The sequence below is a fragment of the Megascapheus bottae genome, chromosome 8, assembly GCF_031878675.1.
Source record: "Megascapheus bottae isolate mThoBot1 chromosome 8, mThoBot2.hap1, whole genome shotgun sequence".
Lineage (NCBI taxonomy): Eukaryota > Metazoa > Chordata > Mammalia > Rodentia > Geomyidae > Megascapheus > Megascapheus bottae.
This window is the reverse complement of record NC_143516.1, coordinates 19,376,934-19,401,659: the sequence shown is the minus strand read 5'-3', so window position 1 is coordinate 19,401,659 and position 24,726 is coordinate 19,376,934. Positions and strand designations below refer to the sequence as shown.

Here is a 24,726-nt window from a genome sequence, read left to right as displayed (position 1 = left end):
TTTTGTTTCATATGCAGCTAATTCTCTTCATGGTTTTCACTAAAACAGTCCCTCTTGTGAAGAACAGTGAATGCAGCTGAAGAGTAACATTCAATCATTTGTTCATTCATTCATTCACATTCAACATGTTTGTGCTGCTCTACCATAAACTAGGAACTGTTTATGATTCCTGGGTGAGTAGGGATATATATGATAGAAGACAAGTAGGGTGTAAAATCTCTTCACCTCTCTTCTGTCTCTTTTCCTCTTTAAATGAGAATCACAAGGTTTCAGGAAGCATTGACAAAGCTACTTCATCCTTTGTCCTCTACCACAAAGGTCAGCTGAGCCTGAAACTCTGGGAGACTTGGGGATAAGGGAAGGTGGAAGAGTACGAGGACTGGGCCTGCATTGCTGCTGCTTGGGTGGCATAGAGAGGGAAGAATGGCCTGGCAGGCCTTAGGAGTAGCTGGGACTGTGCATGCACCCTTCATCTATCCCTAAGCATGAGGTCTCAGAAGAGAGCCCGTTAGGCATTTTCTCAGACTCAGTGGACAGGCCATAGCCATTGCCATGTGGCAAATTCCAGAGCTAGGGCAATTATGAATCATGCTGTTGACCCATGACAGTTGCAAACCACAGCTCTTTGGAAAGATGTGAAAATACCAGATGTCCTAGCTCCTCCATACTGTGCCTGCCTTCTTAACTGATATGCCTATCTTCTCCATTGCTTATAATGTCAATGGTGCCTTGAAAGAAGAACAAGCAACTGGGCACTGGGTTCTCACTCCTGTAATCCTAGCTACTAAGGAGGCTGAGGTCTAAGGATTGTGGTTTAAAGCTAGCCTGGGCAGGAAAGTCCATGAGACTCTTATCTCCATTAACCACAGAAAAACCAGAAGTAAAGTTGTGGCTCAAGTGGTAGAGCACTAGCTTTGAGCAAAAGGAGCTCAAGGACAGTGCCCAGGCTCAGAGATCAAGCCCCAGGACCAGTTAAAGACAGAGTATATCTTCTGTTCTCTTTACCCTATGTTACTCTGTTACCTAGCCTTTATGCCATTTTCTTTCACTTACTGAAGTTGCCACTGCGTTGTAAGTTATAAATTCATCTTGCTTTTAAATTGGTGTGTGTGTGTGCGTGTGTGTGTCAAATTGTTAAAGACGAAAAAGGAAACATTTAAAGCTTCATCAAGAAAGTATCAGGAAAAGAAACTGAAGTTTCTACTGAATTACTGCTTTTGTAGAATAAGTGAGAGGAAATTAGGAGGGAGGTGGAAAAGTTACAAACTGTTAGAACTGAATTTGGCCAAAAGTTCAGTACAACACTAAATTTCAATAAGCAAACCAGGTTTGTCAGCATTCAGTGAGTCTTGTCTTTGTATAATATCAAAATGGATATAAACTGAGCATGGCCAACAATGCCTCTATCTTGATTCTATCCAGGATAAATTCAATGAAAAGGTTATATTTCACACTAATTTGTTTAGACATGAGTCCTATTCTGAAGGTATCTCATGATTTATTTGCAAATATTTTATTTATTTATTTATTTTGCCAGTCCTGGGCTTCAGTTCAGGGCCTGAGCACTGTCCTTGGACTTTCTCAAGGCTAGAGCTCTACTACTTGAGCCTCAGCACCACTTCCTGCTTTTTTCTATGTATGTGATACTGAGGAATTGAACCCAGGTCTTTGTGCATGCTAGGCAAGCACTCTACCACTAAGCCAAACTCCTGGCCCCTGCAAATATTTTTTACAAATCTCCAAAATATCAAGCATTTATAATTCCAAATATTTTAGACATTGAGCTATTTTAGACTCAACTTATATTATTAAAATTCTCTATTGATAAGACTTAGTGACCCATTAACTTTTTCTGCTTATATCTTCTGGATTAAAGAGCCTAGCTGCCTTAGTTTTGATTCTTTATTGACCTTGATAATCCTGCTTGATATTGTTCATATGTAAAGTTTGGACCCTGGAATCCAGCCTACTTAGGACCTCTTGCTTTCCTGCTACTGTAATCTCTTTGCTGGGTTTTGCTCACAGCCTCCTGGGTTGGTCTCCTCACTTCTTGTCGCTGCCTTTACATTCGGTGGAACATTTTTTTATCCTTTTCCTTTTTCTTTTTGTTTTGTGGGTCATGGGGCTTGAACTTGGCTTGGGTGCTGTCCCTGAGCTCTTCAGCTCAAGGCTACCACCCTACCCTTGAGCCAAGCCCCACTTCCCATTTTCTAGAGATTAATTGGAGCTAATCCCTTTGCCCCCCTCTCCCCCCCCATCCTGCCCCTGCTGGTTTTGAATCCTCAGATCTCAGCCTCCTGAGTAGCTAGGATTACAGGCATGGGCCACCTAGGCTTGGAGCATTTCTTTGACATGTGGAATTACAATATTTTGCTTAGAACAGTAACTTCCCATCTCATTCAGAATGACAGTGGAAATGTTTGTAGTCCTTTATAAGCCCTTGTCTGCAGTGATCCCATTATCTGTAAACTCAGCAGTTGCCATTTCAGCCCTTCACTTACAGCACACTAGCCTGAGTGGTCAATTTATCATTTCTGGAATGTGCCAGGCATTGTTTTGTGCCAGCATGATCCTCTGAGGATGTCTATCTGAATATTCTAGCTCATAATAGATGCAATTCTCCCCACAGCTGTCTATCAGCTTCACGTGTGTTCGTGACACTCACTGCCCATCATTTGATAGGCCATGTTGTATTTGATTTCTGTTGTCTTTTTCTGCTGCTGTGAAGGGAAAGGCTTGTGTGCTATGTTTCCTCATTTATCCTTCCCTCAGTCCTTCAAGTGGAGCTGGACACACACTACAAATCCATGGAACCAATGGAAAGAAATGTGGTTTCAGGAGCTGACATATATTTACCAGGCAAACATACATCTTAATCATGTATAACTATATAACTAAATTTTTGGAAGCTGCTTCTCTGCTTTTTTAAAATCTCAGTGGGAGGACTGAAGAGAGGGTTCCAAGTTTCTGGTTATGAGGGCAGTGTGGTTCTTTCCGTCACTGAAAGACAATTGAATGGTGAGCCTTGTCCATTGCAAATTCATGTAATGCCACAACCAACTCCTCAGCCAAATAAAGTAATCTGGGAGACTAAGAACTCATTTACTTCTGTGGCAGGAAGGCTGCAAGTTCAAGGCCATCCTGTGATACCCAGCCATTCTGGGGTCATCTTGAGCTAAAAAGATTGTCTCAAAAAATAGTTTAGAGCCAGATGCAGTGGCTCATGCTTGTAATCCTAGATACTCAGAAGGCTGAGATCTGAGGATCAAGGTTCAAAGCCAGCCCAGGCACAAAAGGACCTGAGACTCTTATTTCCAATTAACCTCTAGAAAACGGGAAGTGGAGCTTGGTTCAAGGGTAGGATGGTAACCTTGAGCTGAAGAGCTCAGGGACAGTGCCCAGGCCGAGTTCAAGCCCCATGAGCCACACACACAAAAAAATAGTTTAGATATTGGATGGGGTAAAAAAAATAACATATAACAATAGTAATTTGTTCATAATAAACAGCTGTTTATATGATCAGGTGCACATAGGTATTATTCATTTGTGATCCTCTTTTTTTTTTTCTTTTCTCGCCAGTCCTGGGCTTGAGCTCAGGGCCTGAGCGCTCTCCTTGGACTTTCTCAAGGTTAGATCTCTACCCCTTGAGCCTCAGCACCACTTCCAGCTTTTTTCTATGGATATGGTACTGGGACTCCCTGCATGCTAGGCAAGCACCCTACCACTGGGCCAAACTCCTGGCCCCTGTGATCCCCTCTGAAGAATATCCTTTGAGCTGGGAGTTTGGCCTAGTGGTAGAGTGCTTGCCTAGCATACATGAAGACCTGAATCCTCGAGGGAAGAGGGAAACCATGCAACATGTTTCTCTTGGTTTGGCTTATTTCACTTAATATAATTTTTTCTATGTCTTTCCATTTTCTTACCAATGATACAATATTATTCCTTTCTGATGGATGAGTAGAATTCCATTATGCTTGTATACCATATTTTCTTGACCCATTTGTCCATTGAGGTACATCTGGGCTGATTCCATATCTTACTGCTGCAATAAACATGGTTGTGCTGATAGCTTTAGTGTAGCCTTGTGTTCTATTGGATAGATGTCCAGAAGTAGAATTGCTGGGTCGTAGGGAAGCTCTATGTACATCTGATCATATAAAACAACAATTATTGAAATGAACTCCAGTAAATGGAAATGAGAGGGTTTTTTTTGTTTTGGTTTTCTTTTTTGTCTTGTTTGTCCATTTATATTTCTTTGTGAAGGTAGGGTCAAAGAATGGAGGTGCAAAGGGTGAAAAAAATGCAACATTGTATTCACTACATACTATGCTGAAAATGGACTACAGAGTTTGTGGGTGGAGACAGGAGGGAAAAACTAGGAGAGAAGGGTGACATTGTCCAGAAAGAAATGTACTCTTTATCTCACATATATAGCTGTAACCCCTCCGAATATCACCTTAACAACAATTAAAAAATTAAAAAAACCCAGCCATTTAGAAACCATACTGCAAGAGTACATTCCCATTTTGCAACACCAAAGAATCCTATTACAACTAAATTTGGTAAATTCCTACCAGGTCATTTCCATCCTATACTTACATAAAATTAATGAGGCAGATAAAAGACTTGAAGAGAAATATTCCCCGTACTTAAAAAAGAATACTTGATTTTAGAAAATAGTTATTCCTAACCATTACACAATATCAGTGCAATGAGAAATACAAATTCCAAAAGGAGTTTGGAGAAAATTGAACAATATTTTCTGTGGTTCACTGGAAAAAACAACTATTGCAATGAAATATGAGAAATGAACATGGACAAAGAATTTGGTGCCTCAAAAATTAAAAATATACTTGGTATGTCTGTCCACATGACAGACTTGAAAGATACACTGGAGATTTTTAAAGCATACTTTAGAGTGTAACTGTGAGGGTATTCATGGAGATGATTAAATATTGAGGAAAGTGACCTAATCAATGTTTTAATACATTTATGGTTTCAAAATTTGAGTAAATTATTGGAACTGTGAAAGACAGGCCCTAGTTGGGAGAAATAGGTCACTTGGGAACTACTTGAGAAGCTACATACATATCTCTGTTTCCTGGTTGTCAGGAGATGAACAACCTTTCCTTACCTTGCCATTCTATGATGATTTACCTTGCCACCGGCCTGCAAAGCAATGGAGCACGTTAATCATGGCCTGAAACCTCCAAATCTCCTTTGTATCAAATATTTGTCACAGAGGCAAAAGTCTAACACGTGTCAAGCTGTGAATACAGCCACTAAATCATGCTGAATGATGGGACTACTCCATACCGAGTGGTATGTACTGAGAGAGATATAGAAAGGGACCATTTTTAAAAGATTTATTTTTTAGGTTGGGAGTTTGGCCTAGTGGTAGAGTACTTGCCTCGCATGCACAAAAACCCAGGTTCAATTCTTTGGTACCACATACATAGAAAAAAGCCAAAAGTGGTGCTATGGCTCAAGTGGTAGAGCATTAGCCTTGAGAAAACCCAACGACAGTGCTCAGGCTCTGATGCCAAGCTCAGGACTGGCAAAAAAAAAAAAGATTTAATTTTTAGGATTAAAGAATAGATATAAAGATATTTCGATAGGATCAATCCCTAGAAACATGCAGCAGATAAAAAAATTCTTGTTAACTATGAAAAGTGTTTTAATAAATACCAAATTAAGTTTTAAAGTATTTTATTTCAAAAATATTAAATGTAATATTCCATTAAAAACTGTACATGTTGCTAGTAATATATCTTCTTAAGTTCTATTAGTCTTATTTAGATTTTTAGGTATAACGTAGAAAAGCTTTCAGTAGGTTGAAAGCCAGAGGATCACAGTTAGAAGTCAGCCCAGGAAAAAAAATCCACAAGACTCACCCCATCTTCAAAATAGCCAGCAAAAAGCTGGGCTAGATGCATAACTCAAGCAGTGAAGCACCAACTGAGCAAGCAAGCTGAGTAAGTGCAAGGCCATGAGTTCAAACAGGTATTGAGAAAAAATATACATGCATGAGCACAAACACACACATTATATTCATAAAATTTATACAACATACAGAAAATTAACCTATTATATATATATATATACACACACATATATATACACACACACAGAGCTGCTGTTATCCATCTAGATGGAAAAGTTCATAAACTACAATGAATTTTTTAAGTCTTTGTAGTTTTAAATCTAATATGAAAGTGTCAAAGGCTATTTACATATTTATCTTAACCAAGACAGTCCATCTGGCTAATATCAACTAGGAGACAATGTCAGACTCCATGACATTTTTATAAAATTAAGGTGGAAAAACAATTCAGGAAATTCAGATCCTTTCACTGGATGTTAGGAAAATTCATCGGAATCTGTTGTAGGCCGATAACCAATCAAAGACTCTTTACCACCATCCACAATCACATCTATGAGCACATGTGGTTTATCATAACCAGAAGATATGGGAGCATTTCTCAGCATTATGGGCTCTTGTCCTTCTGAGTTTACTTCAGTTTTATCTGGGAGGAATTCAGAGTCAGATACAAAGCTGTCCGATCCCATGAGGCCACTGTCATAGCCATTTCTGGAGTGATAGGAGTTGAAGGTGAAGCTGTGCGGCTCTGACTGGTTACTATCCAAGGGGGAAGAATTCTCTTTGTTTAATGGCATCAAAGGGCCACAAGTGGTCAGATCAGAAATACTTTCTTCAGTAGTGTGTACTTTTGTTTTGCTAGAAAGTTCTCTATTTCCTCCTGGATTATCTTCTGCATTCGGGCCTGGAATCTTTACAGGGGATAGCTGCTCTTCGCTGATCCTGGTCTCATTTTCTAGGACCAATGTCTGGCAAGATGTGATGAGTGATGTGTATTTTGATTCGGGCTTTGTCTCTGAGGTGACATTTCTTACCACAGAGATCTAAAGGGAGAGAAATCAAGTAAAGATTGTTAAATGCCTAGTCTCAAAACCAGCCAGCCAGCTAGCCACCCACCTACCCACCTACTCACTCACCCAACCAAAGAGGTATAAAGACCACCAAAGAACATATTCAGGATAACATATCTAAATAGGGTAGTGATTGTTCTCTTTTCTTTTCCATAAAAACCACTTAAAGTTAAAAACAAATGAAGTCAGTTAGTCAGTTAATATTTCACCAGTGGAGGTTGTTTAACATGCATCTCCTTCCACAGATAAGCATTGTGACATTTGGAAAGGGAACACTGATTTAATGTAATGTTCTCCTCTCCCTCCATCATTAAAATGTTCAGTGACTCATTAATTCTTTATAGTGATAATTTATTTGTGAAGGTACACAATATCTTTTTTTTGCCAGTCCTGGGCTTGGGCTCAGGGCTTGAGCACTGTCCTTGGACTTTCTCAAGGCTAGCATTCTACCACTTGAGCCTCAGCACCACTTCCGGCTTTTTGCTATGTATGTGGGGTACCGAGGAATCCAACCCGGGTCTTCGTGCATGCTAGGCAAGCACTCTACCACTAGGCCAAACTCCCGGCCCCACAATATTTTTCTAGCTAGGGGACATACTGAATCTTTCATTTATGAAATTATTTTCTGTGAATAAGAAAAAGGGCATATCGTGCTTATGGCACCATCATGCTGTGGCTCCTGAACCCTTACCTTCCCATGAAGGCTATGCTATTTTCACCTGCATGTTTTTATTGCTCTACTAAACAGCAAATAACATATTACCCCCTGACTTAAAGCTAGTCTCTTTTTTATAGCCAATTCACGATGTCCTATGAAGATCACAGTTACTATCCTTATCATATTTGATTCAAGTAGTTATCATTCCATTAACCTTAAATATTTTTCTCATCATTTCAAATGACACTGAAATATTAGATAATTTAATATTAAACTTCTGTGACAGTCTCATTTTTGGCCATCTTGCCTTTATTTCAGCCTGCATTTGTGCAGATCTTCACAAACCAGACTTTCTGGACTCTATGTTTATCCTCTAGTTTCTCTAGGTACCTGGATAAACTCCTATTTATTCTGCAAACAAATATAACTCCTGTTTTATGATAAGTCATAAAAGCCTCTGGCAAAGCCACAGCCACCCTCCTACTCCTGAGCTGGATGGGTCCTGATAGTTATAGCTTTGAACTGGGTGTTATCCTGGAGCTTCTGTACTCAAACTCCAGAACAGACAAAAAAAATATCAAGTGAACTGCTCAAAGAGGTTCAGGTTACCAAGAAAAAAGTTACCATCTATAGCTAAAGGAATATATTCAAATACATTACCAAGGACTTGGGTAACATGATGCTTTTCTTCCTAAACAGATTCTTCACAAGACAATACACAAATAATGAGAAAATGGCTAGAAAGAGTGTCAAGGCAGTAACAACTGGAATCCAAACAGAATCTAAAAAAGAGGATAACATAGCTTAGAATTAAGATAGAATACTATTGTCATCTACCAAAAAGTCTTAGCAATGTTTGTTAACAGATTTCTGCATTAGTTAATTAGGAAAATCTGACTTTCAAAGAACACTAAAGTACAACTCTAAGGAAAAAGCTAGACATTTTTCCTGTATTGTAATCTGATTTGTTCCAGCCCCACAGGTCTGAAATTTGCTAGGATTATACCATCATGACCCAGTACAGTGGAAATGTCTCCTTAACAACTTCTTTGTAGCCTCAAACATAGAGAATTTCCAGGATAACACTTTTCTCTCATTCAAAAAGGCAAGAGTATATAAGTCTCTCTTAGCTGGGTGCTGGTAGCTCCTACCTGCAATCCTAGTTACTTAGAAGGCTGAGATTTGAGGATTGTGGTTTGAAGCCAGCCTGGGCAGGAAAACCGTGTGAGTTTTATCTTCAATAAACAACTAAAATTAAAAAAGCTGTAAGTAGAGCAGTGGCTCAAATGGCAAAGTAGAGCACTAGTGTTGAGCAAAAAAAGTCAGGGACAGTGCCCTTGTCCTGAGTTCAAGACCCAGTACATTCCCCAATCCCCTGCCCTGTCTCGTCTCTGTCTGACTTTCCCTCACACACACCACATCACACACAAATTCTGTCAGTGTATATAACTTGTACATAATTTTTCTTATATTTGTTTACTTCTAGACTATAAAATACTAACAGAGATTCACAGATGAATATACACATAAATACGCCCACACAAATACATTTAATAGGAATAAAGTCTCCTTGAATGCAAACAAGATGTAAAAACTAGCTCTACACATCAGGAGAGAATAGATCCTGGTGATTACCTGCATTTTGCTCTTTATTGCAGGGGAGTGACCTCAGGGCCTTGAGAGCTCAGCTTTTTTGCTTATAGCTGGAGTGCTCTGCCACTTAAGCCACACCTCCAGTCTGACTTTTTGCTGGTTAACTGGAGATAAGAGTCTCTTGGATTTGTCTGCTCTAGCTGGCTTTGAATTGAGATCCTCAGATCTGAACCTCCTGAGTAGCAAGGATTATAGGCATTTCTCGTCTATGTCTGTTTATTGTCTGTTTATTTTCACATTTTATATGGCAGAATCATTTTCATTTTTCCTTAAGTTCTCTCTTCTAAGATTGAACAGGAATCTCTGTCATGGGGGTGTTTGGTCCTCATGGCATCTATCTGTCCCTCTAATTTCTATCTGTCTTTCAAATTGTAACAGTGTAAGTTACCGCTTACTGAACTTTATATCATGCTCCCTACAGTATGTGAAAAGTTAACACATATTGACATAATGAATGGAGTCCTGTGTCAGAGGTCAGAGCCGAGTGTTGGTATGTGAAGACAAGAGTGGTTTTGCTGCTCACTAGCTATAGTGCTGCCACCTTGTGGCTAGCATGCAGCTCTGGTTTTCATGCAGGCTTTAGAAAAGTTCTATCGGGGGCAGGTGCATTATTTTACAGTTTGCTTATTATGAAGCGTTTCAGTTTTCAAAGTGGAGAATGATAAATGAACAGAAATGCCCTCCACTGTTTTAATTAACCTATTTTAAATGTTCAAAGAATGGCTTCAAAGTTATTAGCATTAAATCTTGGATGAACATTAGCCTAGATTTCCATTATTCAAAGAGATATTTGTTAAATAAAATTAGAACTGAAAAAGGAAACATGCCAAATAATTCTACAGAAATATCTGTAAGGTTTATGGTAAACTATATGCTAACAAATTAGAATACTTAGAACAAAATCAACTAGACCTAACTCAAACCACTAAGGGGAAAATCTGCAGTAACACTTCAAGATACAAGTGATGACTTTCTGGCAAAAACAACAACAAAAACCAAAACAACAAAAAAAACCATAGGAAACAAGCAAAATTAAACAAATGGGATTACATCAAGCCAAAAAGATTCTTTCCTAGATACAATCTATAGAATGAGAGAAAACAGTTGCCAACTTGCCATCAGACAAAGGTTAACATAAGAGAATTAAAAAACATTAACAGGGGTTGGGAATGTGGCTTTGTGGCAGAGTGCTTGTCTAGCATGCATGAAACCCTGGGTTTGATTACTCAGTACCACATGAACAGAAAAAGACAAACATGTCTTTGTGGCTCAGGTGGTAGAGTGCTAGCCTTGAGCTCATAGAGGCTCAGGCCCTGAGTTCAAGCCCCAGGCCGGGGGAAAAAAAATAGAACAACAACAACCAAGAAAAAAAAAACTCCCTTACCAACAAAAAGTATAAAATGGGCAAACAATTTGAAGGAGAGAAAAGAATGACCAACAAATACAAGTATTTGCTGTAAATTCAGATTTAAAAGAGAGGTCCCACAACTGTCTCTCTCTCTCCTTATTTCTGTAGGGATAACATCATTTTTCTACCCTCCAAAGTCCATGTTCCTCCATCAGTTATTGTAGAATTACGAGTGTTTGCTTTGGTGGATCACAAAGCCACCCCTGGCCAGTGCCACATATGGGCTTTGCAGGCCACACTGGATATCCCTGGCAAAAGTTCCCTGGTGGCACTTGAACTTCCATAAACTCCAATGTCATCCTGCATGAGCTTCCCCACACAGTCCTCAAATGGGGCCAACAAACTCCAGACCCCACCCTGGTCCAAGTGCACCTGAGGACTTACCGCTTGTACTGCTTTTGAAAACGGTGATACACACTTCTTTTGTCTTTTCAGTTTTTATAGGCCAATCACTTGAGACTCCTTGTGCTGAAATACAATACTCAGAATCCAGAGGAGACATGGGAATGCTGAGCTGACACATAGTCTCATTGCAATTGCCTGAACGTACGTGTTTTGTAATGACGCTCTATATGGAAAAAGAAAAATGAATCAAACCCCATAGGTTCTTCCGTTTGCTAAATCAGTAAATCACTGCATTTATCCTGAAGATACATGAAGATACATCTGGAAATATATAGGATGAGTAGTAAGCATATCCAAAAATAGCTTTGATATCAAATAGTAAGTCCATTTATTTCTTCAACATGGCTGTACAGTGTGTCTGCTATAATGTTCTTTATAGGAACAGTAAATTACCATAAATGTACTGTGGTTTTTTTTCTGCCAGTCCTGGGGCTTGACCTAAGGACCTGGACACTGTTTCAAGCTTTGTTGCTCAAGGCTAGTGCTCTATCACTTTAACCACAGCTCCACTTCTGGGTTTTGATGGCTAATTGAAGCTCAGAGCCTCATGGATTTTCCTGTCTGGGCTGACTTCAAACTGTGAGCCTCACATTTCAACCTTCTGAGTAGCTAGGATCACAGGTGTGAGCTACAGGCTCCTGGTTCCTTTGTTTGTTTTGTTTTCTATTTTCAATAACAAGAATACTCACTGGAAACTGTTAAACCAACAAACATTCATTTTTCCTATTCCTACAGTGCTAATCCAGGATCATACAGAGTACTCTGCCACTTATGCCAAAGACAAAGGTAGTGGTTTGGCCAAGTGTCTCCCACCCGACCCGTGGTGGTGGTTTTGAGAGGTGCTGTGGACCTTTAGAGGCAGAGCCACCGTGAGGCCATTAGGTCACTGGGGACATGCCCCAAGGGACTGTGAGACTCTGGTCTTCTCTAGTGTGAGACATAACCACTTCGGTTAGAGAAGCAGCTCAGTGCTGGTCTAATATGTGTGAGGCACAGAATAAAGAATTTGAGATGTAATGATTTTTCACTGTGATGTGCTACCAGAACCAAACAAGCCAAGACACCATGTCTTCAAGCCTTGAAAACGGGCCTAGATAAACCTTTTCTCTAAGTCACAGTTTCTTGTTTCAGTAACACCAGTAACTACAATGGGAAACACGGGCCTAACTTCAAATACCTGACAATTTAGTGTAGAGATCCGAAAGAAATGCGACTGAGAGTAAGGAGTACAGGAATAGTTTACATGGAACTAGGAAATAGCACCCAGACACAGGAAGAAAACATTAACTCAGGGCCAGAAAAAAATTCCAGTGGTGTTCCCATTGAAGACCAAGGAAAAATCAGAGATGGGCCAACAGACGGGCAAGGAGGATGTTCTAAAACAGAGTATGGAACTTTACAGTACGACACTAAGCATGGAAGACAACAAGGCTGCAGGGATGGGGATGGTGGCTGAGAGGAAGAGGGATGGTGGCTGCGGAGGACACAAAGGCCAGATCCCCAAATCTCCTAGCTCATGCCATGGAAGTGAATTTAGGTATGTTATAACTGATGGGATACATGGAGAGGTCTTAAGCAGCAGAATAACACAATTAGATCTGCTAGCAGCCGAGGGGCTACTAGAAGCTCTAACTCAGATGTCACTCTGCTGCTTAAATCATTCTGTAGGTGCCACATCAAGGATTAAAATCAAATCTTTCCAACACCCTGCCTTTCTTCATTCTCTGGACCCTTGACGATACTGGCTATTGCCCTCAGGTGCCAACATAAGCCCCTGCTGGCATCTCAGGCATGCAGGGTTCCGGCACCTGATACTCTTTCCTCGCCTATCCTACAAGCCTCTCCTCCTGATCTCAGCTTGGCTCCAGTTAGCATCTTCCCTGGAGGCCTATTCTGATCCACTATTATAAACCACGATCCCACCTTTCTAGTGAATCACCACCACCAAAAGCCGACTGTATATTCCACTCTAGACGAGGCCTTGCTAAACCAAGCAAAACAAACCAAAACAAACAACAAAAACGCCACCAGTGTATTCATCTGGTCGGGAACACCATACCACGTCATTCATTCACAGGTGTTTCTTCCGCAAAGTCTGTGACCCATGAGACTTGCGGAAAGACTCACAAGCATTCTACTTATAAATATTAAATGAACCAACAACTCGGGTGTAGCTATGGGATGATTCCCACTGCACAAGGAACAATAACTCCTACCTTGCTCCCACTCACTCTCAGATACACTTTGTAGTCAAATGTGTAGCAAGAGCCTTCGTACATAGCCTCAGATATAACTCCTTGTACTTGGCCATTTACAACCACTAAGGGGTGAAATATATCAGCGATGATCTGGTCTTCCTTCCTTCTGACATTCAGTGCAGGGGGTCCAATTTCTCCTGGTCGAGAGAGGAGTATAATTAATACCAATCATGGAACTTCCTAGTGCATTTCATAAGATTATCAACATCCATCAACCAATCTACTTTCTTTTATTACTGTTCCTGATAGAACCACATTTATATTTTTCCAAAAAGCCCTACAAGCCATTCTAAATATTCCTCAAAAAGAAATGTATGCTAAATAGCAGGCAAGACATTCTCTTACCAAAACCTCTTTTAGGCAGTTTAATTTCATTTATAGCTCCAGGGAAATAAAATTGGTTATAGTCGGTTAAAAGAAAACTGAAAAGTAAAAAAAAAATAGTACTTTTTAAAAAAATAATTAAATTATACCAACTTAAATAAAGTAAAAAAAACTCTATTAAGTATATGTTCCTTTATCTTTATTTCTATATGTTTAGGAAACCTTGTTTCCTAAAGTGACCTTTCAGAAACAGTTTTTAGAAACAAGGTTTCTGTCTGGTATAAACTGAGGCTGTGTGTGTGTGTGTGTGTGTGTGTGTGAATGGTTTGATCTTAACCGGAAAAGTCAGAATCAGATATTCAGCTAGTCAGCAAATGTTCACTGTGTCTTTTACGTTTGAAACTTTGTTGGTAAACTATCTATGCTTCAAATATTTCTTAGGCACCTACCGTGTGCCAGGTAGGTCTACTTTGCTCATCAGGGTATCTCGGGGCCTGGCATATTTTCTTGAACACAGTGGACCCTTGATAAGTCCAATATAGATGGTGGTATAAGCTGACAAATTTGTGGACTCAGGGGAATAAACACATGGAGAGGATAAGCAGAAGAAGGGCCTGTGGGAAGCTCGAGGTGGTAGAATCAGCAATACAGAAGCAGAATCAAAGACACGGCGAGGGTGTGCAGGCCAGCGGCTGAAGAAACAAAGCACAAAAGCTGAAAGAAAAGGAAGTATAGCTAAAAGAAAAAGGTACTGAAGGCTGTCAGACCAGACCTGAGCCCCTGCTCAGGCAATAGAAGGGTTTTACCCAGGAATGAAATGACTGCCAGAGTGAGATGGCATACATAGAAGAAGTGACAATGAAGATTCTGGAGTTGGAGGGACAGTGACAGCAAAATGCCATGGGTACCTGCTGGAAGAACCAGGAGCTAAAAATCACAGGGTTGCAGATAAAGGGGGGGGAGAGGGAGGGAGAGAGAGGGAGAGGGAGAGGGAGAGAGAGAGAGAGAGAGGGAGAGAGAGAGAGAGAGAGAGAGAGAGAGAGAGAGAGAGAGAGAGACAGACAGACAGACAGACAGACAGACAGAGACAGAGAGAGAGAGACAGAGACAGAGAGAGACAGAGACAGAGAGAGACAGAGACAGAGAGAGACAGAGAGAGACAGAGACAGAGAGAGGGAGGGAGGGAAAGTGTGTATGTGTCTTTTTCTCTCAAGAATGGTCCTTACCACTTGAGCCACACCTTTAATTCCAGCTTTTGGCGTGCTTTATTGGAGATACAAGTCTCACAGACTTTCCAATGAGCTCACATCAAGCTGCAATCCTCAAATCTCAGCCTCCTGAGTAGCTAGAATTACAGGCGTGAGCCAGCAGAGGCCAATTTTGAAATGTTTAATATATTGTTGTTATTTAAATTTCCAAGGACTTTCAAGGACCAGGCAAAGGAAGAAAATAAAACTGAGAGACCAATGGCAAACTCCTGTGTGACTACAGAATGGAAATAAATGAGGGAAGATGGGGAGGGAAAGGGTATTATCCCCTCATCCCATGTGTGGAGCTTGGAATGAAAAGAATGATAGAGAATGATCTTCGCAATTCCTGCAAATGTCTTATGCATCTTGATCATTTGTAGTAACTGCTAAACAAAGCGCATGTATGCAGAAGAGAAACCTATTGTGGAATTTAAAGTGTCGACAGGTGTACATTCTACTCACCTTGTTTGCACAAAGTAAATTCTTCGGACTGTACATAGGCAGATTCTCTTTGCCCAATTCTAGCTTTAACTCTGGCCCAGAGAGGATCTTCTGGATCAACAACTTGTTCGAAAATAGAACAGTTCTGATGAGTGATACCGGTGCACGCATCAACCCATTCTCCATCTCTAAAATGACAAACAATAAAAAAAATACAAAGGTAACATTGTTATTGCAGTAATTTGAACTATCACTTGCTTGTTTGCTCTCTTTGCTCTTGTTCACGTGTCAGAACTGCTCTTTTTGCTTCTGTTCATGTGTCAGAGCTGCTAGAACAAACTAAGTTAAAATAGGAGGGAGGAGCCAAAGTAGGAAGCCTTTCCCTTTTTAATAAAATGCAGGGGGTCCTTTTGTAGTTCTGTGTAATCTTCTTATATTTGCTGCTCAAACTGCTGACTTTTACCCAGTTAGTGTCTATTTAAGGTGACTTTGGGGTCATTTTGCTATGTCTGCATCATTTTATTCCTTTTTTGGGGGGAGGGTTGGGGTAGATGGTGCTGTTACTGAAGCTTGAACTCAGGACCTTGTGAATTCACTTGACTTTTTTGATTGTGGCTGGCACTCTACCACTTTAGCCATGACTCCAGGTCTAGCTCTTTGCTGGTTAACTGGAAATAAGAATCTTACGGATTTGTCTGTCCAGGAGGGTTCTGATCTACTATTTCAGCTTCCTGAATAGCTAGGAGTATAGGGTGACTCCATTAATTTTTAAAGGAATTCTGTCACGAAGAGGCTTTCTAGGTATATTATCCTTCCCAGCCCTGAGCATGTAGCTCAATGGCAGAGCTCTGGCCTAGCATTCATGAGGTTCAATCCCCACTACCACAAAAATGAAACTCCTTAAACTAAAAAAAAAACTCAAGCCTTACATTTTCTTTGGCTTAACCACAGAATCAGTACTCTCCAAGGAAAAAATAGACTGAAGTTTTTCCTTTTCTATTCTTAGTTACATTATTAGTTATTCTTGTAGATAGTCAATTTATTGGCTTTAGGCTTTTATGTTCTGTTGGGAGCCAGAGTGGAATCAAACTGTACCTTGACTTGCATCAGACAATGGCTTTATTGTCTTATTGTTTTCTGGCCTTATTCTATGTAAATGACCTGAGAATTACCATATGAATGTAACACCTGGAGGTTCCCGGGGTCTGGAGGAGGGAAGAAGCAGGAGTGAAAAATAAACGGGGCAGTCTTTACCTGGACTGCGGACATCCCGGTGTGTCTGTCTCTCTTCTATTTCTTCCTAGTCCTTGCCCCCTATTTCAGGAACCCCAATCTGCGAACCCTGGTTTGCTGCCGGTTGGCCCCGGCAACGTTCTATAATTCTTTTATTACTTTTAAGGCATTACTTATATAAATATTTCTTATTCTTTTTATATCTAAAAGAGTACATTATGTATGCCTTATTGACTTAGTTTATTTTTTCATTTAACAACATATCCTGGAAATATCCTAGAAGTCACTACATATATATATATAAGGTCTAGAAATTTTCTTCACACTTTTGTTTAAAGGTCCATAAAAGAGCAGATTGAACAAGTGACTGCCTACCATAATCTATTGCTTAAACATGGGAATGTTTTTAAATTGTATTTTTTTTTGCCAGTCCTGGGGCTTGAATTCAGGGCCTGGGCACTGTCCTTTGTACACTTTTGCTCAAGGTTAGTGTTCTGCCACTTGAGCCACAGCACCTCTTCTGGCCTTTTCTGTGTATGTGATACCAAGAAATCAAACTCGGGCTTCATGCATGCAATGCGAGCACTCTAGGCTACACTCCCAGCCCTAAATTGTATTCTTATAAGTATGTAAGAATACGTCCATAATGTGGGATTATTAGGTCAAAAATCAAATGCATAGGAGAATGGGATGTAATTTAGAGGCAAAATGTTCCCCTGACACACAAAAGGCTCTGGGTTTGATACCTAGCACTGCCAAAATAAACAAATACACAAACAAGTGAGGTAAACCCAGAAGTTTGGAAGACCTTCCCAATTCTTTTCTCCAGGCCTGGTCAATGTTGCACGCATGCAGGTCACGTATGAGAATGCCTAGTTATCAAAGGGAGTAGGTTTACAAAGTTTTGAATGTCAATCTAGTTAAGTGAAACAGAACAAATTGTGGGGAAAACTATTAGTTTTGCACCTGTCACAGAAATAACAAAGCTAATGAATGGATGCAAAAGATATGCATGGATTTACAGAGAGCAGCATGTGCAGATCACTTACTGAAAGGAACCCACACAGTGGGCATCTGAATAAACACATCACCAATACTGAAAAAAGCTTTCTCTCATGTTTTCTACAGTGAACACAAAAACCGCTTTGTAGAGAGCGTGAAAGAAATGTCTAACCTCAGTCACACCATGAAGGAAAATATGAAACTAATGCACACCGAACTCACTCTTCTAATTTGGGAGTACTTGAGTCGTAGCTGTTTATTCCGAGAATAGTGGAAGGGATGACTGATTAAAATGTATTGTATACATACATGGATATGTTAAAATGAAATAGCTTGTGTAACTACCTGATGCTACTTTTAAAAGAAAGAGAATAAGAGACAGAAACAGAGAGACCCACTAGAGAAATAATCGTGGAAGTTAGTCTTCCTGTCAAAATTGAAATCGAAAAAAATATCACTTAGAGGCAGAAAGAACTGTGTAGAACCATTTTGTATCTTTAGCATTTCTGGACAGGGAGTTCAGAAGGTACAACACGGAACTGTGAAATGTGCAAAAATTTAAATAAAAGCAGAATCAAATAGATATTAAAAAACAACACTCACCCGTAGTTCTTTACCTGTACGGTAAACACTGGGTCCAATGTCGTGTTCTGGTACTCCCAGCATAAGACAGGGTTCAAGTTATAAGACGTAATGATCACACTGGTTGGTAAAGGCACTGTAAGAGATTCAGAATGGAGAATGGACTAGTAAGAAGCTAATGTTACCATGAGATTAGTCAAATAGGTTTACTGGAAGAAAAAATAACCATCACTACAATAGATACTGAGATCATTTCAAGTCAGAGAAAATTTCTCATTCTGATTTGATAATTCTACATTGTGCACAAATCATACTGTATCCATAAAGAATTCATATATTTATGGAATATATATTATAATTATTATGTGCTGGCTACTAATAAGGAAGAACAATGTCTATCTGTTCTGCTCTGAATAGTCTGCTGGAAAGTTGTGTATATATATATGTATATATACAGATATATATGTTTCAAGATTGCTTTTAACATATGACATGTGTGTTTAAAGATTGCTTAAACACATGACTTATGTTATGGATCAACTTTTATGTATTTTCTTTAAAACTATGTAGAAGTATTGGCTCATTTTAAATTATGAAAACATCATTATAAAATAATAGAAATGTAAAGACAAATTTATTGCAAGGGGCAATAAACTTCCATCATATTCAAGGTTTATATAAGTAAAGATACTGCCTAATACACTACCACTCCTTCAAACCATCTGACTTCAGGATGTTTGGTGAATGACACATAGCTAAGTGAACTCAAAGTCCAACGACAGACAACTGGCCACAGTGTGGGATACCCACGTCATTCTGAAATGTCACCTGCCTCTCAACCCTTTATCATCCAATACTGTGACATTCTTAACACCTTCTGTTGTGGCAGACGTATGAAAGACTGATGCAAGCCCTCACTGACAGCTCCAGTTTCCATCCACATTTTGCTTTTGGGGATGTAAAGGGCTTTTTTTTTTTTTTTTTTTTTTTTGCCAGTCCTGGGCTTGAGCTCAGGGCCTGAGCACTGTCCTTGGACTTTCTCAAGGCTAGAGCTCTACCACTTGAGCCTCAGCACCACTTTCGGCTTTTTTCTAAGTATGTGGTACCAAGGAATTGAACCCGGGTCTTCGTGCATGCTAGGCAAGCACTTTAACCATTAGGCAAAACTCCCAGCCCTGTAAAGGGCTTTTTACAAAACACTCTCAATATTTCTTTTTGCTTTTTGCCTTTTAAATCCTGGGCACCCAGCCCAACAAGGCTTTTCCATGATTCATTTGTCTAGGCTCATGTTCTAGACAAGAAGTAGAAACCACGTGACACCTTCAACATTTCATTTTGAAAACTCCTCAGCTTGTTCATATCAGGCACATTTTCAGCTTTCCAGAACACTAAAGGCAATGGTAATTAACTACAATTTTTACTTCTATACAGGATTCCCCCTTCCTCCTTCCCACTTTTTTGTTTTGCAGTACTGGGGTTTGAACTCAGAACATTGTACCAGGGCTAAGTAAGCCCTCTACTTCCTAAGCCATGACCTTAGTACTTTTTGCTTGCTTTTTTTTTTTGCCAGTCCTAGGTCTGAACTCAGGGCTTGAGCGCTGTCCTTGGGCTTTCTCATGGCTAGAGCTCTACCACTTGAACCACAGCACCACTTCTGGCATTTCTATGTATGTGATACCAAAGAATCGAACCTGGGTCTTCATGCATGCTAGACAAATGCTCTACCATTAGTCCAAACTCCTGGCCCTTTTTTGCTTTTTTGGAATAAGGTCTTTTTGTTGTTGTTGTTGCTGTTCCAGGCCAATTTTGGACTATGATTCTCCTATTTGGTCCTTTCATGTCACTGTGATTATAGAGGTAGACTTACTTGTTGAAATGAAATCTTGTTAACCTTTTGCCTGGGCTGGTCTCAAACCACAATCCTTCCTATTTGTCTCTGCCTGACAACTGGGATTACGATAAGAGCCACCATACCTTGTGCACCACACCTTTTAAGCCCTTTTACATATTTATGCTCAACTGATATAACTGCATAGACTCAAATCTGAAGTTTTGTTTTGAGGAAAAGGCAATTCAGTTATAGGAAAATGTATGATAGCACAGCCAAGGGCAGATGTAGGAAGTCTTTGTTTTTAATGTAAACCAAACTCTGCTTTCTATAATTTAAAGTGTAACATGGTTAGTTTACTTAAACCGTAGCTTTCAAAGCATTCATGACAGGCAGGCAGAAGTTTCCATGAATCACAGCAGACAGGAATTACTATTAGAAGATGCTTCTGTATATTTATACCAAAACGTGAAACTGGAGTTTTAACACGATCAGAAAAGCCATGTGGTTATACATTGCCTGTGTTGTCTTTATCAAAATCATGTGATACATAGACACAAGTAGTTTTCTTAAGTCCAAGCTTTTATAACCTGAAGTTTTAAATAGTCCAACATTCAAGAGTAAAGAATCACTATAAACTACTATGTTTATACTGTATAAAGAAAAACATATGCAGACAAAGGAAGAGTATGTTAAGTATGTAAGTTGGGGGATTTTTGTTGATTATTTTTTTTCTTTTTGCCAGTCCTAGGGCTTAAACTCAGGGCCTGGGCACTGTCTTTGGGCTTTCAAAAGGCTAGCTCTCTATCACTTGAGCCACAGCATCACATTCCAGCTTTTAATGTGTACGTGGTAGTGAAGAATCAAACCCAGACTTCGTGCGTGCTAGACAAGCAGTCCTCCACTGGCCCTACTCCTGGCCCAGTGTTTTGTTTTGGATCCTACTGGAATGATTATATAAACTGAAATAATCTCATAGACTTTTGCCATTTCTTGAAAATGCCCAGAGAGTTGTGTGTAACTCACTGCTTTGGGAAATATGCGGATAATTAGCTTGTGTACCATGTAAGCAAACTACCAAGAATAAACCTTAGCCATTTTTAAAGATCTAATTTCCTAAGCATCTCCAAAATTTAAACCTGAGGGTTTAACAAAACCAAACACAGGAGTACTGGCTTCTCGTTACACTCCAATTCAATGTTGAAACAAGAGGACGGTTGTGGTTAGCGTGTTTTTTGGAAAGTTGATAAGCCAGAGGAGATAGATAGGATGTATTCCCACTGACAGGGTGACAGAAATGTCCCCAAGAGCCAGAAATCAGCAGTCAGAAACAGTTCTGCAGGAAGAGCTGTTGGATGCATGATGCCAGAGGAACCATGCCACAGACGCCAACAGATCTCACACTGGACACTTCCTCTATGTGGATGGGTGCCAGCAACAGGGTACTGCCAGGGCTCTGAGTTACAACCAAAAGCAACTGTTCTGGTTTTTGAGCATTAGCCTGAGGAGTTCATCACACGCCTGAATACACAAGGACCACAAAAGATGTGTCACCCATGGAGACACAGAGCCACAGCATGAGCAGCTTACTTACATGAACCTCTTGAGAAATTTTTGCAATACATTGTGTGGGTTTTTTTTTTTGTTCTTTTTGGTTTGGGGGGCAGTGTAACACAAAACATCTCAAAACACTTGGGTTTTCCAGAAACTTGATTATGTTACTAGCTTTTCTTGCTTCCTCTGAGATGAACTTTCATATCTACAGTCAAACCCAGTAACACTCCAAATGAACAAACACATGAATTGTAGCCCAGACGCAGGCACTGGCAGTGCTGGCAGGCTATCCAAAAGCCAGAGCAAGTGTCACTTTGGCTTTTCCTCCCACACACTAGAAATGTTGCATTGAAAATTGAAAGCGGAGGAATACAACAAAATCCAGAGGAATGCACTGAAAACACTAGAGAAATGTACTTTGGTACATTTATATATTGAAAAAAAAGATATTATATATCTACCTATATACTACACAATTCAGAATACATCAGAAATGAATGCTTCTATATGTATGTTTGCATTATCTGCTATATTTTGAATTTCTGAAATGAGTAAAATAGAATCCAAAGAAAAACAACAAAAATGATACACACAATATTACCCTAAAGTACTCATTGAATTTCTTTCTTTCTTTTTTTTTTTTTTTGTCTTTTCTTTTTTGGTATTAGGGATCGAACCCAGGACGTTGCACTTGCTAGGCAAGTGCTTTGCCACTGAGCTACATCCCAGCTCTTGATTGAATTTCTAAAGCACTAGCCTCTCCAAAGCCACAGATCCTCTGGTGGAATCCAGGCAGGCATGACGACTGCTAGAATGGGGTTTGAAGACACGTAAACTCTGAGGTCACAAGGAGCATCACGCTCTGGAGGAACCTGCAACCAGAAGGAAGAGCAGAGGGTACACGTACTCCGTTCCAGGAGTTGCTCTCCACCCACATCCAGCCAGAGTCCTAAATGTCCCCTCATCAAATGGACTGCCTGTCTCCAGTTACATGACCACATCTCATGACCTAAGACAACCTTCTTCTAATGGGCCTTGTGCCATTGCCTAAACCGTCATTGTATTAAAGGCAAAGACTGGACTTTCTTGGTAGCACTAGCTTATCTTGTATAAAGTCACTCCCCTTTGTAAAGAGAAGGACAATGGCTGCCCCTTGACTTCAGCCAGAGTCAGTCACCTCCTCAGTTTTGTGGCCTGTGTGCCTCTATTTCTTTCAGAAACAGCTTGCCCCTTGTTCTGGGAATTCCTTTACCCATCAAAAGTGTCTCTTCCTCTACCCATAATCTTCCCCCAACCCCATCAGAACTGGCAGTAGCCAGGGTGGGCAAATAAGAGCCTTCCCTGAGATTTTGTTAGGCTGAAAGAAGCTCCAAGACTGTAAGACCCTAAAGCTATCAACAACTATAATTCCTGCCAAGGAGGGAAAGCTGTTAATACTCAAACAGAAATATAAAATGCTGAAATCCAACAGTTCACAATCCTACTTTTAGCTTCCTAAGACCTAGTTGGCATCTTTCAACATTCTCTTCAACTCTTACTTGACTTCTCCGAGCCAATACACTCCTCTACGAAGAAAGACTTTTTAATCCCACAAATTCAACACTGTTTCACACCTCCATGCACTCAAGTCTCTGCTGCACCTCTCACTCTAAGGCCAGGGGCACCTTGACTGTGAAAAGTCTTCCCAGACCCCCTTGGGGAGTCATGTATATCGAGTGTTTTTCTACCGGGTGCACAAGTCCAAGCTCTGTGTCACAGCTGTGCTGCAATTGCCCTAGATTGAATGGCAAACGACAGGCTGGATAGAACTTGGTCTGTAAGAACTGCAAAAGCTCCCCACAAGAAGCAGAGAGCCCTCAATCAGTGGTGCAGGCCTTCCTGTACCGGTTTCTCGTGGATACACGGAGGCCAACAGCACAGATTTCACAGGTGGCTGTGAAACGAGATGTGTGAAACCTAGCCGTGCCCACTCAGCGAGTGTGCTGAAGATCCTGGAAAGCAGAAACCATCAACCACAATTATCGTCTCCAAACGTGTCACCATCTCTGCCTCAAGGACTGACCGACTAAATTATGTCTTCGCTGGGTTTCTGGCGATGGAGACAAAAGGAGGGCCGGGTAAGGACGCCACGCACCCCACAGACGTGGGTGTGAGGCAGGTTCAGCATGAGTTAAGCGGGTGGGGCCTCCCCGACCTTCTTGCACAGGCCATGGGGGAACTCAACGTCCACAGGCCTCCCTCCTAATCACCTGGCCCTCAACTTCAGACAAACGATCCGCAGCATTTGTTTCAGTCAGTATGTATGCAAGGGGGAAAGAACGCTAAGCCGTGAGTAGCGACCCAGAGGTCCCAAGAGTCATCCAGTAAAGATCTGCAGCCCTGACACAAACCTTCCCAAGGCCACACACACACACACCCTCAGGTTAGAGTTTCCAGGCCACAGCTGGGGCCACCGCGCGCGTCGCCAACCTGGAAACTCAACTGAAAAGGCGTCTAGACGCCCCGAACCCCGCAGGGTCTTCAGGGCCGCGGCCGCGCGGGGCGGAACTCCAGCGGGAGCCCTCTCTAGGCCGCCGGCGCCGCCCTCGCCCGCCCCCGCCGCGGGGGCTGGGTTCCAGGTGCGCTCGGCCGCCGAGACTCCGCCGGACCAACGCCGGCCGGACGCCTGCCGGACGCCGGCCGGCTGATCCGCCAGACGGGGATTCCCGGCCTGGGCGGCGCCGGCGGCTCCCAGCCTCCCCGATCCAAACCCAGCCGCGGCTCAGTCGCTACACCCTACCGGAGGACAGCTCTGGATCCGTGTGGCTCCTCACAGCCCCACTCCCGGCCTGCACCAGAAGAAGCAGGAAAACGACGAGGGCAGTCTTACTGCCACCCATCGTCCTGGGGTCCAGCCCGGAGCCGCCGGGCCTCCGCTCCGTCACGTCCGCCCACCCTCCCCCGACTACCACGCCTGAGGGCGGCCTAGCTAGGGCGGAGCAGGGCTGAGAAAGCTGAGCCATGGGGGCGTGGCCTCGACGGGGGGCGGAGTCAAGGTCCTGACTGGAAGGCCGGAGTGGACGAGATTGGGAGGGGCGGGGCTTGTGGAGTGGGGAGGGCGGGGCCGGGCTGGTGAGGCGGGGCTTGGATGGACCCGTGGGTCTGCGTGGGACTGTGAGAAGACTGGAAAGGTGGAGACT

The 24,726-nt window shown here is 41.4% G+C and overlaps 1 protein-coding gene across 1 annotated transcript; it reads right to left on the bottom strand.

Moving 5' to 3' along the window:
- Positions 1-5,692: 5,692 nt before the first annotated feature.
- Positions 5,693-24,504, bottom strand: Ifngr1 (interferon gamma receptor 1). The gene is made up of 7 exons (XM_090338056.1): positions 24,327-24,504; positions 18,187-18,301; positions 15,370-15,536; positions 13,292-13,470; positions 11,055-11,238; positions 8,270-8,391; positions 5,693-6,924 (listed from the first exon to the last, which is right to left on the bottom strand). Exons 1-7 carry the CDS (start codon positions 24,424-24,426, stop codon positions 6,361-6,363), a joined length of 1,431 nt encoding a protein of 476 aa, XP_090194182.1. The 5' UTR covers positions 24,427-24,504; the 3' UTR covers positions 5,693-6,360.
- Positions 24,505-24,726: the final 222 nt, after the last annotated feature.

Coding starts and splice junctions, on each gene's coding strand:
- Ifngr1 (XM_090338056.1), bottom strand. CDS start 24,426: ATGGGTGGCAGTAAGACTGCCCTCGTCGTTTTCCTGCTTCTTCTGGTG. Junction 18,302..24,326: donor GGATCCAGAGCTGTCCTCCG/GTAGGGTGTAGC, acceptor AATCTCTTACAG/TGCCTTTACCAACCAGTGTG. Junction 8,392..11,054: donor TTTCAAAAGCAGTACAAGCG/GTAAGTCCTCAG, acceptor CCTCTTTTTTAG/ATTCTGTTTGGATTCCAGTT.